The sequence below is a fragment of the Hyperolius riggenbachi genome, chromosome 10, assembly GCF_040937935.1.
Source record: "Hyperolius riggenbachi isolate aHypRig1 chromosome 10, aHypRig1.pri, whole genome shotgun sequence".
NCBI lineage: Eukaryota > Metazoa > Chordata > Amphibia > Anura > Hyperoliidae > Hyperolius > Hyperolius riggenbachi.
The window spans coordinates 261,670,755-261,690,849 of NC_090655.1; the positions used below are offsets into that span (position 1 = coordinate 261,670,755).

At 45.7% G+C, this 20,095-nt stretch overlaps 1 protein-coding gene across 1 annotated transcript in view; it reads left to right on the plus strand.

Moving 5' to 3' along the window:
- LOC137537143 (zinc finger protein 850-like) overlaps positions 1–18,982 on the plus strand; it is a 64,498-nt gene extending 45,516 nt beyond the window's left edge. Inside the window, exons 10-12 of the mRNA XM_068259271.1 lie at positions 9,078–9,153; positions 10,717–11,356; positions 17,355–18,982. Of these exons, the coding sequence (XP_068115372.1) occupies positions 9,078–9,153; positions 10,717–11,356; positions 17,355–18,439 (1,801 nt within the window). The 3' untranslated portion in view covers positions 18,440–18,982. The remainder of the gene's footprint in view (positions 1–9,077; positions 9,154–10,716; positions 11,357–17,354) is intronic.
- Positions 18,983–20,095: the final 1,113 nt, after the last annotated feature.

The following is a 20,095-nucleotide window of genomic DNA, read 5'->3' on the forward strand; positions in this document are numbered from 1 at the left end:
ACTACGGATTTAAGATTCATCAACAATAAACAAAACAAAACATTCAGTGCACTTAAAGTGGACCCAAATTAAAAATACAAGATTTCAGAAATAAAATCTATTTACTAAATTATAATAAAAAATAGCAGCCTTTTTTCAGCTGCATGATGACAAATATAAAATATTTTACATTTATTGGAGGAACCCCTCCCTTCCTTTCATATTGCCGGCAAATAATCCGGCAAACTGGTGAAGTAGATGGTTTCCAGCAAAGGAGGAATTGCTAATGGCTGCCACCTAGTTATGAAAAGAGAAGGGTGAAAAGCATGCACTGAAATGCTCATAGGCTTGAAGGAGTGTTCATTTATCTTTGTATGTGTCAGAGTGGTGCAACTAGATATTTTGAATTAAAAAAATGTTTGGTTTGGGTCCACTTTAATACTGGAAACACTAGTTTGAGCAAATTGCCCTCCAATGGGGTAGATCAAAAGTGAAGACAAAATGGGGGGGCAGCACTTCCTACATTGCACTGCAGATATATAATAGGTGATGAATAAAGTTACTCTCACACCTTGGTATGCGAGGGACTGATCCAAGCAGACCACATTTTGTCAAACTTGCCAGAGGCATTCCTGTGTTGGTGAACAGATTTCTGGTACGGTTACACAAGGTTTACAGCCTTTATCCAGTCCGTACAAGTTGGGACTCCCACCATAAAATATACCTGGGGCTTCCTCCAGCCCCCTCCGGCCTGATCGCTCCCATTGCGTCCTCTTCTCACTCTCTGTTCGCCCGCCACTGGGCCCAAAAAATCCCACACACAGTCGGGGCCAGGTGGTGCAAGCGCAGGCCGGTCAAGGCAAGCTCCCATGTCTCATTCCCGTCGCTGGAAGCGTTCTTTGCCTGCACAGAAGACCTGAACGATTTTAGGAAAAAATTTAATTGAGCGATTTCTGTCCGAAATTGTGATTTCGATTCACGATTACCTTCAAATTGAGCATCGTTTACCCTCCCTGTGTGCCTCTATCTTCGTCCCTCTTTGTGCCCCCTTTGTCTGTGCCCCCTTTGTGTCTTTGTGCCCCTTTTGTTTCTCTGTGCCCCCTCTGTGTCTCTCTCTGTGTCCCCTCTGTACTTCTGCGCAGGGTAAGAACGCGATGTGAATGCGAGAGGAGAGTGCGGGCCTGGGTGTTCATGTGCATTTGGCCCCGGACTGGAGGACTTTTCGGGGCCAATTGCGGGTAAACAGAGAGCGAGAAGATGACATTGTGGGAGTGATCAGGCTGGAGGAAGCCCCAGGTATGTATATTTTATGGAGGAAGCCCCATCTCAGGTTCCCTTTAAGGAATTTGTTAGATGTTTCGATTTTTAAAAATGGATGAAGAGTGAGACTCACAAAGGTAACCACTGTATAGGCAGGTGGGGAGAGCAAACTCCACCCCACTCAGGGTAAGAATCAGAATCATTTTTTCTCTTTTTCTACATAATATTAAGGGTAATGTTATTGATCTATATTGTTACTCCCTCAAAGGGGAAGGCTGGCAACTATTTTACATGATAATACTATAAATATGACAGCAGCAATAGATAAGGTATTAGAATTGTTAGGACAGTCACAGTGGACACAGGAGCGGTTCTTCTGTGAAGCAACATGAATCATGTGCTTCAGGGCAGCAACAGTTACAGGGCAGCAAGAGGCTGCTCCCTTCCCCAAATGTCCCCCTCCTCACACTCCTCGTCTCCCCCTCCCTAGATGTGTGGCACCTCTTCACTCACCTACTCTCAGCATTCCAACGATGGGATCTCCATCCCCCCATCCAGTGTCCTGTATCCATGGCTAGAGTGGTGCCTCATGTAACCTGTTATGTGCTGCTGGGTCCCATGAGGCACTGCTGTAGTCAGAGATGAAGCAGGATTTCACGTGTGGCTGGTGATCCCATTGTTAATCTGCTGAGAGCGGGTGAGTGATGCGGCGTCGGTGCAGCACATACCCGGCATCCTGGGGCAGGGCAGTTTCTAGGCTAAAATGCACCCAGGGCGAGGGTGTAAAAATTGCATCCCCCTGCGGAGCCAGGTATAGGTGTAACGATATGTGTCAGCAAGTAGCAGAGTTCTGATTATTAGGTGATCTGCAGTATCACCTATAATACAGATATATACCTGATTATAAGGTGATCTGCAGAATTACCAATAATACAAGTATACCAGAATGTAATGAGCAGTGGCGTAGCTAGAGATTATGGGGCCCTATAGCAAAAATTTCATGGGGCCCTCAAATGTAGGGGCGCTTAAGCAATGCCACCTGCCCTTACCCAAACGATATGAGTTAACTGGGCAATTTACATTCTCGTGAAATCTACTCTGGCGAATTACTACTTACTGAAAAGTAGTTAGTGAATACATTAAGTACCACCTGGGCCCCCTCTGCTACAGGGCCCTATAGCAGCTGCTATGGCTGCTATGGCGATTGCTACGCCCCTGGTAATGAGATAGCTAATAGCAAAGTGTAGTGCTTGGTGCAACAGTATTACTGATAGGGTTAGTAATACCTCACCAGAGGAGCTGGTGGGTACTAACAGTACAGAGCCCCTCACCAGAGACAAGGGCCCTCTGGTGAGAGTAGAGTAGTCAGACTAATCAAGTTGGCAACAGACAGACAGATGCAGTAAAAAATCAGAAGGCAAAGGCAAGAAGGTTTTAACAGGCAGAGTCGGCAGCAAGATCAGATGGACAGAAGTACAGAATCACTGAACGGAAGAGTAGTCAGAACGAGCCAGAGTGATACACAGATAATAAACAGTATAACAATGATAATTATAGCTATCAAACAAATCCTATCACTGTGTGAAATCCCCGGTTTCTTCCCGGATCAAAGCACACCGGATCTATCTATGGTATGAGCGCTAACATGAAGTATTCGCAACAGCAGACAAGTTGCGAGAGATTCAGCAAAGTTTAAGAAGCAGAGAAGACCCCTCCGGCACGCCCACTCCCATCAACCAATGAGGAGTGGTGAGCATCTCCTCTGACGTCAACCGACCGACCGGTCGGCTGACGCGCCTCCTCCCCGCATAAAGGTCCTGTCTGTGCTCCAATGCTCCCCTATGTGCTGCTGACAAACCCGTCCTTGGCGTGCTAGATGCCCGAGGCGCGGATAGATCGCTAGGCAGGGAGATACAGGCAGCTGCGGTGGTATTGCTGTTCACTGCAGCTGTCTCTTCCACGTTTGTTACAATAAGTTAGCCAGGTCTAGTTGCACTCAGCATAGGTCCCCCCAGTATAGGTAGCCAGGCATAGGTGCCCCAATATAGTTGCCCCAGTATAGGTTAGCCAGGTAGGTGCCTCCAGTATAGGTAGCCAGTATAGTTGCTCCCAGTATAGGTTAGATAGGCAGGCGCCCCTGCTATAAGTTAGATAGGTAGGTGCCCCCAGTACAGCTTAGCTAGGTGGGTGCCTCTAATATAGGTAGCCAGAATAGTTGTCCCCAGCATAGGTTAGATAGGTAGGTGCGCCCAGTATAGGTTAGTTAGGTAGCCAGTACAGTTAGGTAGCCAGTATAGTTGCCACCAGTATAGGCTAGCTAGGTAGGTAGGTGCCCCCAATACATACAGGTTAGATAAGTAGGTGCCCCCAGTATAGGTTAGATAGGTAACTGCCCCCCAGTATAGGTTAGATTAGGTAGCTGTCCCCCAGTATAGGTTAGATAGGTAGCTGCCCCCCAGTATAGGTTAGATTAGGTAGCTGCCCCCAGTATAGGTTATATAGGTAGCTGCCCCCCAGTATAGGTTAGATTAGGTAGCTGCCCCCCAGTATAGGTTAGATACGTAGCTGCCCCCCAGTCTAGGTTAGATTAGGTACAGTGACCAGATTTTTCTGGGTCCAACCTGGGACGGTGGGCATAGGGGGGACCGTGCCAAAAAATGGGCGTGGCAATGACATTGTATTGGCGGAGCATAACCGTAACCTCAAAGCAGCAAATATAGCCAACTATGACCATTAAATAATAAATGCAGCAACAGTTACCCCAGACACCAGAAAATAAACGTAATGTGGGCAACATTTCAGCAGAAAACAAACGCAACTTGGGCAACATTTCACCAGTAAATAAACGCAATGTGGGCAACATTTCAGCAGAAAATAAACGCAGTGGGCAACATTTCAGCAGAAAATAAATGCAATTTGGGCAACATTTCAGCAGAAAATAACGCAGTGGGCAACATTTCAGCAGAAAATAACACAGTGGGCAACATTTCACGTGCAAAAAAAGGAATTTACTCACCCGACAGAAGTCTCCTCTCCCGGCCGACCTCTGGTGCGCAGCTCCCCGGACGATCTTGCTCCTCCAATCTCCCGCGCTGAATAGAATAGCGCACAAATAGTCTCCAATACAGGGCTTCGGACGCCATCTTCCCGTAGTCCTGATCTGCCTGCCGGAAGACTATGCAGGCTGGAGCAGGGCTGCGGGCTATGAACTGGCGCGGCGTCTATTAGACCCCACGACCAGTTCATGCAATAGACGGTGGCCAGAGTCCCGAGGCCGGGACGTTCCGCGGCTAATAGCGTGACGTTTCCCGGGACCTCATGCAGCCTGGGACAGGGGACCCCGAATCCGGGACCTGTCCTGGGAAAAGCGGGATGTATGGTCACCATAGATTAGGTAGCTGTCCCCCAGTATAGGTTAGATTGGGTAGCTGCCCCCCAGTATAGACTAGATTAGGTAGGTGCCCCCCAGTATAGGTTAGATTAGGTAGGTGCCTCCCAGTATAGGTTAGGTAGGTGGTTAGGTAGATAGGTAGGTCCCCCCCATAATGGAGAGGGGGAGCCGCAGCCACGGGGAGGACAGCCCGACCTCTCCCTCCCTTCCTCTCAATGTATTGCTCCTCCTCACAATGTAATGCACAATGTATTGCTTCAAGTGGCAGAAAATCTAGAATCGGCCCTGGGTGGGCACCTTGATATAAAATGGTTCCATAATGATTGAGCAATGGAAGCAGATACATGAAACAGCGGGCACCCCAATATACCTGTATCTTTGGTTATATAGGTCACAGTGGCAGGCCAGTGTGGTATAAGATATTGCCACCCATTAGATTTTGCAACTTTCCATATAGGGAATGCATGCTGTACGGACTGTGCATAACTGTGCATGCGTGGCTTCTCTCAGGAATCCTGGCTGTAATTATTTGCTTGTGTTATTAGTTTCCTCTAGTGGGGATTATTAGTTCCCTCCAAGGGGGATTATTAGTTCCCTCCAAGGGGGGTTATTAGTTCCCTCCAGGGGGGGGGGAGTTTATTAGCTCCCTCCAGTGGGGGTTATTAGTTGACGCCAAGGGGGGGAGGGGGGTATTGGTTCCGTTCAGTCGGGGTTATTAGTTGTCACCAATTGGGGTTTACTAGTTCCCTTGGGGGGGGGGGGGGGGGGTTATTAGTTGCCACCAAAGAGGGCTTAGTAGTTCCTTCGGGGGGGGGGGGGGGTTATTAGTTCCCCCCGGAGGTTATTAGTTGCCCACCAGGGAGCCAGTGACAGCATTGTCTCCCCTGCCTCTGCCCCTGGCAGACATTTGCTAAATTATACAAAAACCTTTGTTGAACAGCATAGGTGTAAATAAAATGTGTAGTGCTTTTACAGTGAAAACTGTTGATATCAGATAGAAGCAGTGAGATCAGTGGGGTACCTAGGGCATTTGAAACCCAGTGCTGGATATTAAATGACACCCCCCCCCTTGCCCCGCCGAAAAAAAAGAAAAGGCATGAGTGTGGCATGCTGTGCGTGCACGGCGGGAAATGCAAGTTGTAGTTGCCCCAGTATGTTGCCTGCAGTATAGGTAGCCTGGAAAAGTTGCCCGCAGTATAGGTAGTCAGGAATAATTTCCCCCAGTATAGGTAGCCTGAAATATTTGCCCACAGTATAGGTAGCCTGGAATAGTTGCCAGCAGTATAGGTAGCCTGGAATAGTTGCCAGCAGTATAGGTAGCCTAGAATAGTTGCCAGCAGTAGAGGTAGCCTGGAATAGTTGCCTGCAGTATAGGTAGCCTGGAATAGTTGCCAGCAGTATAGGTAGCCTGGAATATTTGCCCCCAGTATAGGTAGCCTGGAATAGTTGCCAGCAGTAGAGGTAGCCTGGAATAGTTGCCTGCAGTATAGGTAGCCTGGAATAGTTGCCAGCAGTATAGGTAGCCTGGAATAGTTGCCCCCAGTATAGGTAGCCTGGAATATTTGCCCCCAGTATAGGTAGCCTGGAATACTTGCCCACAGTATAGGTAGCCTGGAATAGTTGCCCCCAGCCTGGAATAGTTGCCAGCAGTATAGGTAGCCTGGAATACTTGCCCACAGTATAGGTAGCCTGGAATAGTTGCCCCCAGTATAGGTAGCCATGCAGAAATATGCATAGTATAGCAAAGCTGTACTTACCTGCTCCCTGGAGTCCACCATCAGACTTCCTGCCATCGCTCAGCTCTCCCCTACTGCCTGGCACCACTTCCTGCATCATGTGATTACACGCATGCAGGAAGCAATGCCAGGGGGGGAGCTTAGCGGTGACCGGAAGTCTCACATCGCTGGACTCAAGGAAACAGGTGAGATATATCGGTAAGAGAACAGCCGCGGCTGCCAGGCGGAACACTGAGGCTGTAGGGGGGCAGTTGTTACCTCCTACACGCTGAGACCCGGGGTGGGCTGCTCCCTGCACTGCCCCCTAAGAACGCCACTGTAAGTGCAGATTCAAAAACTGTACCTCTAAACTATATATGCAACTAATCAACTGTACTTACACGGAACAGTATAGGTCTTCTATTAGCAAAAAAAGGCAAGAATCGTACACGAAAACACATGTACTTAACAACGCATGTAGCACAGAAAAGTTGTTTTGTTTTTTGTTTTCTTTTTTGACACAGCGCACAAACAATCACACAGAACACATACAAAGAAAAAAAAAGAGATGAAACTAGTGCTTTTACACATTAAGTACAAGATAACAAAATAGTGCTATTTATTTGTTTTTACAGAACACTTTTAGACAAAAAGTGGACTAAGGGTCGCTGACAAACTGCAATGCAACAGCTATGACACAAAACATAAAGCAATGACAATGTACAAACAACAAAAAAAGGCACACAGAACCTGCCTGGCTGCCTGTCACGTTAACACTGACTATAGAAGTAGAGATGCTCAAATCCGACTCCTGGGCGGGGGGTTTAATCTTACCTATCATGACGTCTTCTTTGTCCGTCCCTCGGCGCCTCCCATGATGCGGTCCAATCCAGCGTCACGTGATTATACACTTCCTCCTTCAACATGGAAGGAGGAAGTGTTTTTAGTCATGTTACCGCCACGTGGACCACATCATGGGAGGAATCATGATAGGTAAGATTAAACCCCCCTTAGTGAGTGCTAGGTGTGTAATGTAGTCCAGTTACTGGAGCTCTGCACATCAATGCAGATAAATCATTCAGGTATAAGTTTTGTTTGAAAGCGCCGCCATGTCACCCACTGTGCAAATTGAGCGGAAGTATACTTGTGACTAGCTGCATTCACTGCTTCACATCCACTTTCAAAAATTTTAGTTTACAATTAGCACATAATTTGCATCTGTTTTGTATTCAAGGCATGTATTTAGCTCCAGAGGGGCTCTGCATTGCCTCTGTAGGCTTACATTTCAGGAGCATCCTTGAGCGCTGTCACTTTTTTTGTCTGAAGATTAAACCCCCCACCCAGCCCGCACGGGTAATTTGAATTTAACTGGATGAAATCCGGATAACAACTATCCGGATTTCATCCGAGTCGGATTTGAGCATCTCTATATAGAAGCATTACACTAGTACACTAAGCTGGCTTACTGAGAATATATAGAGATGAACTGTGTAGTAGTAGTGAAATAAGTCACTCAGAAATAACTTTTAATGTTGTTTTACGCATTGGGGTCCCTGTAGAGTTTCAGAGGTTGTTTTTAGAGGTGGAGTATTGTTAGTAAGTATGCTCTCGTTTTCCTGCTGGTACTGGTAGCAGCAGATGCATGACTTTACCCTATGCCAGTGATTCCCCAAACAGAGGCTGCAGTTAGCATACTTGCCACAAGATGGAGACCACACATCTCACATGAGAAATAAACAGGCAAAACATAGTAAAGGCGAACCCAGGAAGTGATGTAATGTAGGGCGGACTGATCTAAAGCAGGCAGGAAGTGATATAACACAGCAGGAAGAGAAGTTGCAGCAGGATGTGGATAGAGCACGTTGCTGGAATAGGTAATTGTTGTTATATATTGAGCAGAGCAGAGGTCGGGGTGGACATACTTTGTTACAGAGGAGGTACACCTGTCACTATCCTTAGTCTACCTTCTTGTAGCTACTCGGAATCAAATTGTAATTACACAGCTGTGACCGCGGGAGAGGGGGGTAACTTACCCATGCGGCCGTCTGATCCGATGCACTCCATTTGGGCTGCATGCCGCTGTAGTGAAAATTTTTTGCTACCTATCATATTTTGCAACTTGCCATAGAGGACAGTGTATGACTGTGTAGGCGTGGCTCCTCTCTGTTAACACGCCTGTAATTTTTTGCAACCACAGATCCCATTGAGCTAGAAGGGGGATTGTTCCCTCCAGGGGGGGTTATTAGTTGAGCAAGAGGGGGGATTGTTTCCTCGGGGGGTGGGGGGTTATTAGTTGAGGAAGAGGGGGGATTGTTCCCTCCAGGGGGGGTTATTAGTTGAGCAACAGGGGGGATTGTTCCCTCCAGGGGGGGTTATTAGTTGAGCAAGAGGGGGGATTGATCCCTGGGGGGGGGGGGGGGGTATTAGTTGAGCAAGAGGGGGGATTGTTCCCTCCAGGGGGGGTTATTAGTTGAGCAAGAGGGGGGATTGTTCCCTCCAGGGGGGGTTATTAGTTGAGCAAGAGGGGAGGGTTCTGTGTGAGAATAGGGTTTGGTTGGGTTGCATTTTCTGATACAGATAGGTTAAAGTCAATGGCTAGGTTGCACTTTCTGATAGCTATACGTATAAATAAGTGCAACCGGTTGCAAAATCTGATAAAGTTGCAAAAAATTTCACCACACCGCGTTCCAAGTTTCGTTCACATCACTCCCACACTCCCTGCTTCAACCCAGACGGAGGAAGTGTGGGAGTGATTTGAAACGCATCGTGCAAGGCAAATGGACCACATCGGAGGAGGCGGTCGCACGGGTAAGTTGACTGACAACCCCCCTGCTGTCACAGCTGTGTAATTTACATTTCGATTCCAAGAAGCTACACATACATAGATACTCGGAAGAGCAAGACATACCAGAGACTTTTATATAACTGCTGTGGCTTGTTTGCCAGTTTTCTAGTGCCCACGTCACATGTGTCATAGCTATACCTTCCCAGTATAGCCATGTCCCCCTGTGTCCCCCAGCATTGCCAGTGTCTTCCATAATGCAATGCCCCAACCCCATTAATGTTATTTATTTTCCAATATAGCCAGTGTGACCCCCAGCATTACCATTATCTTCCATTATCCAGTATGTAATGCCCCCCACTCTAATAATGCCATTTCTTTCTCAGTATAGCCATGTTCTACATCTGTCCCCATCATTGTCATTATCTTCTAGTATGTAATGTCCCCCACCCTAGTAATGCTATTTATTTCCTAGTATAGCCATGTGCCCCCAGCATTGCTATTATCCTCCAGTATGTATTTTCCCCACTACAGAAATGCAATTTATTTCCCAGTATAGCCATGTACCCCTGTGTTCCCCCAGCATTGCCATTATCCTCCAGTATATAATGTCGCCCACCCCAGTAATGCCATTGCTTTCCCAGTATAGCCATGTCCCTTTCCTGTGTCCCCCAGCTTTGCCATTATCCTCCAGTATGTATTGTCCCCCATCCCAGCAATGCTTTCTTTCCCAGTATAACAGTGGCTGGATAGTGTACTGGTTACCAGGGTTCGAACCTCAGCTCTTGCTGTTCAGTAACCCAGCACCTATTCAGTAGTAGTCCTTGGGCAAGAATCCCTAACCCTGCTGCCTACAGAGCGTGGCCATCCCTCACCTCACCAAGTAAGAGGTCCTTATTATTCCCAGGATTGTCCACCTAGATCCCCCACCACCTGATAAATACATAGAGACAATGTATTCAGTCATTGTGTGTGTTTCCTACAGATGTATCCAGTAAAAGAAACCCACCAGAGAGATGTACAGGTCCTCTTTATTCCAAGGATTGTCCACCTAGATCCCCCCTCATCTGATAAACACATACAGACAATGTATTCAGTCAGTGTGTGTGTTTCCTACAGATGTATCTAGTATAGAGATGTGGCGAACATCTCTGGAGCTCTTACTACTTCCGGGTCGCACTGACCCGGAGTAGTACGCCTGCGCTGCCCGGCTGAGCGCGTCCTAGATCGCGCTCCTGTTGACGTCACGCACACGCGCATTAAGTGCCCGGCAATAGGAGCGCGTTCTAGAACATGCTCCGCCGGGCAGCGCAGGCGTACTACTCCGGGTCAGTGCGACCCGGAATTAGTAAGAGCTCCAGGGATTTGGAGATGTTCGCCACATCTCTAATCTAGCAACAGAAACATACCAGAGAGATGTACAGGTTCTCTTTATTCCCAGAATTGACAAGAAGGTCACACTGTTCCCAAAGTTTGAGGTAGGTGGAACTGAGAGTACACAGAAACTTCAAACTGTGTGACATTGTTTATTTCTGTGTATGCTGTTATCTGCTTTCACATTTTATATTTCTCTGTTTTTCTGTATTTAGGGTGGAAATCTGATGCATGTAAGTAGAGTGGCTAAAGATGAAGAGACATATGTTGGTCAGCAGTCTATGGAGGAGGGCAACATAATAAGGACAAGTAAAGAGGAAGAAGAAGAGATGTACGTAAAGAGTGATCAGCAAACTATGGAGGAGGGTGACACAATGAGGACAAATAAAGAGGAGGAAGAAAAAGAGACATATATGAGGAGTGATCAACAGTCTATGGAGGAGGGTGTCATGATGAGGACAATTAAAGAGGATGAAGAAGAGACATATGTGAGGAGTGAGCAGCAGTCTATGAAGGAGGGAGACATAAGGACAATAAAAGAGGAAGAAGAAGAGACGTATGTGAGGAGTGATGAGCAGTCTATGGCAGAAGGTGACATAATGAGGACAATTAAAGAGGAAGAAGAGACGTATGTGAGAAGTGATCAGCAGTCTATGGAGGAGGGTGACATGATGAGGACAATTAAAGAGGAAGAAGAGACGTATGTGAGGAGTAATCAACAGCAGTCTATGGAGGAGGGTGACATGATGAAGACAAGTAAAGATGAAGAAGAGACATATGTGAGGAGTGATCAGCAGTCTATGGAGGAGGGTGACATGATGGGGACAAGTAAAGAGAAGCACGCTGACAAAACAGGTGAGAAATAAGCATTAAAGGACTAACAAACATCGCCTGTTTTAGGAGAAAGCCATAAATCAATAAAAACATGTTTTTAATAAAATAATGTTGCTTTATAAGAAAGTTCTCTCTCCCATCGACCTCTCAGCACTTTACAACCATAACATAGAAGACTGTGTCACAGCTGTGCTTGTATTTGCATAGAAGAGGCTGTCTCTCACTCCTCACTCAGTGTTCTTACCCTGATCATACGGCTCTCAGCCTGCAGGGGGCACAATATACAGACTACGGCACACACTCCTTCACATATCTGTGCCCCCATCACAATGGTCTGATCTAGCTTTCTGAAGCCGACTGGACCTTTATGGGGAACTGTTTGTAAGGTACTGGGAGGTTGAGGGGAGAGATAATTTTCTTTATAAAGCGACACTCTTTTATTAAAAACATGCTTTTAAAGATTTATGGCTTTCTGCTGAAATAGACAAGGATTAATAGTTCTCCTTTCAATCTAGAATAAATATGTATATTTATTGTTCTTCTGACTGTCACTGTTCACAGACTGGCCTGATTCTGCGATATCCTATGTACTCAGAATAATGTCACTTATACATGTTCTTGATTTGTATTTGGTGACAGCTTACTATTATTATTATTTATTGTATTTATAAAGTGCCAACATATTACGCAGCGCTGCACAACAGATACATGGGTTAACATACAAGGTAGGACATACAGGAAACTCACAACAAAACAAGATCATGCAGATGATTTGATAACAATACAGTGTCATAGGTCAAAATAGAGACTGTTGTAGTCCACAAGAGGGGGGGGATTGACAGTAAGATTGTATAATCAAGGTGGAAACACTAGGGAGGAGGGCCCTGCCAGAGGCTTACAATCTAAATGGTGGGGGTGGAGACAATAGGTGCATCTGTTGTGAGGGTGTCCTACAGAACGTATTATGGTGCTGGTGTAGGGCGGTATGCGAGCATGAAAAGGTGAGTCTTGAAGGCTTACAGTAACAGCAGGGCCGTGCTGAGGCAGAGGTGAGAGAGGCTCCAGCCCTTGGGCGCAGTTGTAGTAAGGGGCGCACAACTCGCTAAGCTATCATTGCCTTATTGTGATTGAAGCAGAGAGAAATAAGAAAAGGGGATACATGGCAGTGACTGCAAGCCAGATAACTAGAGATTAAGGTGTTGGGAGCCCTGGGGCCCCTCTTAGTCTAATAGCAATCAGTGTGTGACGGCTGGGGTGGGAGGGAGGGTGGGGTGCACTTTGGTGTCTCACCCTTGCGTGCTGGAGTACCTTGTCCCGGCTCTGAGTAACAGTGCAGACACCCTGATGGCTTTGGAGTATGTTCTGTTCTGTGGAGAGGGGAGGTGGTGAATGAAAGAAAAAGAAACACACAAAATATTACAGCAGAAATACAGAGCTGGTCGGGGGACTCTGAGAGTCACTAAATTGTCCCCTGTACAGTATCTCACAAAAGTAAACCTCTCACATTTATGCAAATATTTTACTATGGGCTTAAAGTTGCGCAGCTTAATGAGAGGAGCGCAATGCCTGCTCAGCCCACGCAATGCTGCGGTAGTGCAGCGTCGCATGCGCTGGTAACTTGCGGACGCTCCTTGTAACTAACTGCTGATCCACTCGTCCTGCCTGAGCCCCGGCATGTCCAATGGCATTACTTCATGTGTTTTCCGGTGCTTTGATCAGCCCAATAAGCTGCCTCTCACTTGACAGGCAGCCGATTGGGCCAATCAAGGTGCAGGGATCACATCCTAGAAAGCCAGTGGACCCGCCGGGACTCAGGGCAGGACGAGTGGAGCTGCTGTTAGTTTGCGCGAGTTACCAGTGCATGCGACGCTGCACTACCGCAGCATTGCGTGGGCCAAGCTCGCGCTCCTCTCATTGAGCTGCACTGCCATAGTAGTACAGCTTGATGAATCCAGCCCTACATCTTTTCATAGGACAACATTTAACATACAACCCTTTGATACGACGTAAAGTAGTCTGTGTACAGCTTGTATAACACGCCTAAGGAAGAATGTGAAAATTCTGCCCAATTAGACATTCTCCTTACCCCAGGATCATATTTAATTATTGTATCATTAGTGTTACAAGGTCTTTGGTGTTAATGGGAAGCAGGAGTGTTAAATTTACTGTTATCGCTCTCACACTCTCTCATGCTGGTCATTGGAAGATCAACATGGCACCTCATGGTAGAGCGCATAATAAAAAAGGAGTTGTTGTACTACACAAAGATGACCTGGCTATAAGAAGATTGCCAACACCCTGAAACTGAGCTGCAGCTGCTCTGTAATAAGCTGATAATGGTCACTGTACATTACTTTACACAGATTGGTCACAGTAGGGGTGAGTTAGTGTTACTGGCCTGTAATAAGCTGATAATGGTCACTGTACATTACTGTACACAGATTGGTCACAGTAGGGGTGACTTAGTGTTACTGTCCTGTAATAAGCTGATATTGATCACTGTACATTATTGCACACAGATTGGTTACAGTAGGGGTGACTTAGTGTTACTGGCCTGTAATAAGCTGATAATGGTCACTGTACATTACTGTGCACAGATTGGTCACAGTAGGGGTGACTTAGTGTTACTGGCATGTAATAAGCTGATAATGGTCACTGTACATTACTGCACACAGATTGGTCACAGTAGGGGTGACTTAGTGTTACCAGCCTGTAATAAGCTGATAATGGTCACTGCACATTACTGTACACAGACTGATCACAGTAAGGGTGAGTAAGTGTCACCGGCCTGACACCACATTGCACTACAAACCTAACGCAGATTTCTTGCTATAAGTACATATAGGTCTGTTGTCGCAAGAGTAACACATTGCTTCCATTGTCTCACCGTGCATAAAACACCATGGGCTTGATTCACAAAGCGGTTCTAACAGTTAGCACGCTGGTGAAAAGCCCTTTATCATGCCTAACTCAGTTTAGGTGTGATAAGTTTAGGCGTGACAACTATAGCACCAACTGGGTTAGCACCGCAGTACACAGCTGATCAAAAGTTTTGCGCTAGCAAAGTCTGGTGCACTGTGCATAGAGTTTAATGCCGCTGCTTCGCGTACGGGACTTTGCGCGCGATCTAAACTTATCAAAACTTATCACGTCTAAACTTATCACACCTACACTGAGTTTTCACCAGCGTGGTGCAATGGTTATCACGCCTAAAGTCTTTTAGGCGTGCTAACTGGGTTAGCACCGCTTTGTGAATCAGGCCCCATGCATAATAAAACCATAAGTGATAAGGACAAACATATGACCAGGGCTGTGGAGTCGGTCCAAAAATCCACCGACTCCAACTACTCAGTTTAGGATTCCACCGACTCCGACTCCTCTAATTTGCATATTACAATTTTGTTGATTAACAGTACGTAACGTGAAATTCGTCTCTTAACTGCCAACGCTTAGGAATTTTACAAGACAACTGAAATGAGTAGGATATGTAGACTACTGGATTTATTCCCTTTAGACTAAAACTAGTCCTTGGTAAGAGTACTTGTAAAAGGTACAGACCGGAAGAAAGAACATGGATCAGGCCCTAGGCAATGTAACTGTGGGTACATGTAAGAATGTTGTGCAGGTACTCTGTAGTGGGAATGAGGAGATTCTTCCTCTATTACACATTCTTCATGCACAATCTGAACCAGGTTTATGGGTGATAGACAACACCTCTGTGTTCAATGTGCACAACATTCTCAGGAGATTCCCTGCAGCTCTGTGGGGAGTGCATATGTAGAGTATAGTACTACTGTGTAACAAAGTAAACCTGAGACAGATGAAATTAAAGTTTTATACATACCTGGGGCTTCCTCCAGCCCCCTTCAGGCTAATCAGTCCCTCGTTGTCCTCCTCCACCACCTGGATCTTCTGCTATGAGTCCAGGTACTTGAGCCAGTCTGGCGTAGTGCACATGCACACACTCCGCCGCCGGGAGCATACTACACCTGCGCAGCGCTATTGTGCAGGTGCAGAACGCTCCGGGCTGTGGAAGCGGCACATAGCCAGACTGCTCTGACTGGCTGAATTACCTGGACTCATAGCAGAAGATCCAGGTGGCGGAGGAGGACAGCGAGGGACCGAATGGCCTGAAGGGGGCTGGAAGAAGCCCCAGGTATGTATAAAGCTTTTCTTTTAATTCGCCTCAGGTACCCTTTAATTCGTAGTCACCAAACCAAATTTTAACAACATAACAAATTATTTGATTTCATGAGCAAAGAGAGTGCGTACATTTACATAAACCAGCATCAACGCAGAATTATTTCCATCTCATTGACCATCTCTATTAGTGGCACGGCTACACATCAGGCTTTATTCTTACAGCATAGATGTTATTTAGTGTATATATAAGAGATTCCTGTGTACACATCATATATACAGTCACAATCAGATATGTATATTTGACTTTAAAAATACGGGGACTGCTTTATTGCTGCTTTATTACTGCAGCACAAGTAACTCATTTTGATTGGTTTATTTCATTTTTGTGGACTAAGCACAGCTATTACTGTATATATACTGTATATATACATTATTTTTAATGACTATTATCTGAGAAATAGAACATTTTATCATATTTTCTATTTTAATTACAGTTACAAATTCATTAGGAGTCGGAGTCGGTGCATTTTTTCCCGACTCCGACTCCAGGCACCCAAAATTGCTCCGACTCCACGACTCCGACTCCACAGCCCTGCATGACAATTCAAAAGATGTTTTAAAGGAGAACTGTAGTGAGAGGTATATGGAGGCTGCCATATTTATTTCCTTTTAGGCAATACCAGTTGCCTGGCTATTCAGCTAATCCTCTGCCTCTAATACTTTCAGCCATAGGCCCTGAACAAGCATGCAGCAGATCAGGTGTTTCTGACAAATTTAGACAGATATGACAAGATTAGCTGCATGCTTGTTTCTGGTGTGATTCAGACACTTCTTTAGGCAAATAGACCATCAGGGCTGCCAGGCAACTGGTATTGCTTAAAAGGAAATAAATATGGCAGCCTCCATATCCTTCTCACTACAGTTCTCCTTTAAATATCTTTATCTGTAGGGAGAATCAATGAGATGCTAACAACTCTGAGATGGTGCAAAGTGTATTCTAATAATATGCAAAGTTATTCAGTTGCTGTATTTGGTCCATTTTCAAGGTGCATAAACTTAGAATTATAAGCAGCTCACCATCCCTAATGATAACTGTTCCCGAGTGCAGACTGATTCCTCCACATGCCTATATGGCTGGTGCCCTAAAAAGCAGCCTTATTTTGTGAGTTTCCCTTCACACTCCACAAATCACCAGCTCAGCATTAATACTCCACAATCTGGGCTCCCTTTGTCTCTGTATATTTTATAACGTGATGAACATCTTATCTCTCAGATGAGGATACAGCGGTAATAAGAATGTGTAAGTGACACCACATTGCTCTACACACATAACACAGATCTCTTGCTATAAGTACATATAGGTCTGTTGTCACAGGAGTAACACATTGCTTCCATTGTCTCATCAAGCTCTACAACTTACTGCGTTTCCATGTATGACCAATGCCTTAACTGTAGGGAGGGTCAATGAGATGCAAATACCTCTGCCTTGTATGCAAATGAAATGCAAATTGTATGCAGATAATTACAAAGGCCAGGAAATGCATTTGATTGGCTGAATTCTAAGCTACTTAAACTTAGCATGCAAGCCAAAGTTATTGTCATGTGATTGGCCGCCTGTAATTTGCACAACCTTCTGCAATTCTCAGTCAGGCTGATAACTAGTGATGTTCAGTGACATGCAAATATATCTGAGATGGTGCAGATTGTATGCTAAATGTAGACAAAGCTATGCAGCTACTGCATCAGGTCCATTGTCAATCTAAATGAGCTTTGCAACAACTTGGAATTATCAGCAGCTCACTGACCATCCCTAATGATAATTGTTCCTCCCCTCAGAATTCTCTAACAGGAAGTGATGATGTTTCTCTATTTGCAGCACGGAGTCCCGGCATCAGGAACCTCTCAGAGACTCGTCTTTCTGTATCCACAGACTGCACAATGGATGATGATGTCACTGCACAAGAGTCTCCTGCAGATATCCTGGTGACCCCAAATATACCCCCTCATACCCAGCACAGCTCTCCCCCTGCTGGGTCATATTCCTGTTCCACATGTGGGAAATATTTTCTTCAGAAATTTCATCTTGTCAGACATGAGCGATCTCACACTGGTGAGAAGACCTATTCATGTGCTGAGTGTGGGAAATGTTTTCTACAGAAATCACAGCTTGTCATACATGAGAGATTTCATACTCATAAGAAGCCTTATTCATGTGCTGAGTGTGGGAAACATTTTGTATTGAAATCACATCTTGTCATACATGAGAGATTTCACACTGGTGAGAAGCCCTATCCATGTGCTGAGTGTGGGAAATGTTTTCCTAAGAAATCACAACTTGTCCTACATGAGAGATCCCACACTGGTGAGAAGCCCTATTCATGTGCTGAGTGTGAGAAATGTTTTCCACAGAAATCAGACCTTGTCATACATGAGAGATCTCACACTGGTGAAAAGCCCTATTCATGTGCAGAGTGTGGGAAATGTTTTGTAGCGAAATCGCAGCTTGTCAGACATGAGCGATATCATACTGGTGAGAAGCCCTATTCATGTGTTGAGTGTGGGAATTGTTTTCGACAGAAATCACTGCTTGTCATACATGAGAGATCTCACACTGGTGAGAAGCCCTATTCATGTGCTGAGTGTGGGAAATGTTTTGGTTCTAAATCATATCTTGTCAAACATCAGCGATATCACACTGGTGTGAGGCCATATTCATGTGCTGAGTGTGGAAAATGGTTTGTGTCTAAATCACATCTTGTCACACATGAGGGAATTCACACTGGTGAGAAACCCTATTCATGTGCTGAGTGTGGGAAATGTTTTCTTCAGAAAGCTAATCTTGTCACTCATGAGAAATCTCATACTGGTGTAAAGCCTTATTCTTGTGCTGAGTGTGGTAAATGTTTTAGTTCTAAAGCCTATCTTGTCAAACATGAGAGATCTCACACTGGTGGTCAGTAAAACATAGCTTCGCCTTCAGTGAACCTGAACTGGCCACAGCACACTACTTTCGATCTCCCCAACATAGGCAGATGTAGGGAGGATGGAGAGTGGAGTCCAGCAGCCAATAACAGGCTTGTTTAGTTCTGCTTATCCGTCTCTCATCACTGGTGAGAAGCTCTATTCAAGTGCTGAGTGTGGGAAATGTTTTAGTTATAAGTGTTGTTTTACATATTATTTTTTTTTTATTTGGTGTTAGTTGCACGTGGCAGCATTTTTACTCAGAATCCCAAGGACTCTTTGATGCTACTAAGTGCATTGTTTTGTAAAGTATGAAAGCTCTTAAACTGAGGTGATGTGATGAGAACAATATGGATGCATATACTACTGTGCCTAGTAAAAACTTGCCTGTGTTCACTTTAAAAAAAAATGTCTGCATTGTAAGTGTAAATTAACCAGGTGCTTTCTCTATGCAAGTGATGCAGGATCTGCAGATGCATGCAGCCATGGCTCTCTTGAAAAGTTGAATACTTTTCTCATACCATGAGACTGCTGAAAGATAATTTGTGATGGGGGGGGGGGGGGGGTAGCTGACTGACACTGATATGACTGCTGTGCAAATTACAGAGTCAGAGTTTAACTTCATGAAGTGAAAATTAATATGTGAGACTCCAGGAAAGGGATATAAAGAAGAGTAGGAGATATTTTATAAACCACATAATACACGCAATATTGCACTTCATTAGTAACATGCTTATCACAGGCATCTGCCCTTTTAATCCACGTGTGTAGCCTCTTTGTCCACTGTGGCCAGAAGGCCAAGAATAAAATGGATAGGGCAATAGCAGGTGCCAATTTCATCACCATGTATAACAACGTAGCACAGGAAACCAGTCATGCCATCCAGGTGACCTGACCCCTTCTACAGGAAATCAGCCATGTCATCCGGGTGACCTGACCCCTTGTACAGGAAACCAGCCATGTCATCCGGGTGACCTGACCCCTTGTACAGGAAACCAGCCATGTCATTCGGGTGACCTGACTCCTTCTACCGGAAACCAGCCATGTCATCCGGGTGACCTGACCCCTTGTACAGGAAACCAGCCATGTCATCCGGGTGACCGGACCCCTTGTACAGGAAACCAGCCATGTCATTCGGGTGACCTGACTCCTTCTACAGGAAACCAGCCATGTCATCAGGCTGACCTGACCCCTTCTACAGGAAACCAGCCATGTCATAAGGGTGACCTGACCCCTTCTACAGGAAACCAGCCATGTCATCCGGGTGACCTGACCCCTTGTACAGGAAACCAGCCATGTCATCCGGGTGACTTGACCCCTTCTACAGGAAACCAGCCAGGTCATCACAGTGACCATGGAATAGGAGAGCTACCCCTTCTGCTGTCGATTACTCTGCACTTTGCAGGGGGCAAGCACAAGTGGCATGGAGGAGGATGCAAAGGGGACATAGGAGGATGGAGAATGTGAGGGGGACGTAGGAGGACACAAGGGGGATAGAGGCAGACATGAGGTATAAGGAGGACATAAGGCACAAGGGGGAATCGAGGTACAAAGAGGACATAATAATTGGAATATGATGCTTCCCAAGATGCCCCTGCATCATGGGCACACCAGGTTTAATATATTCTTTCTCTGGTTTTTGTCTCTGGACCATTT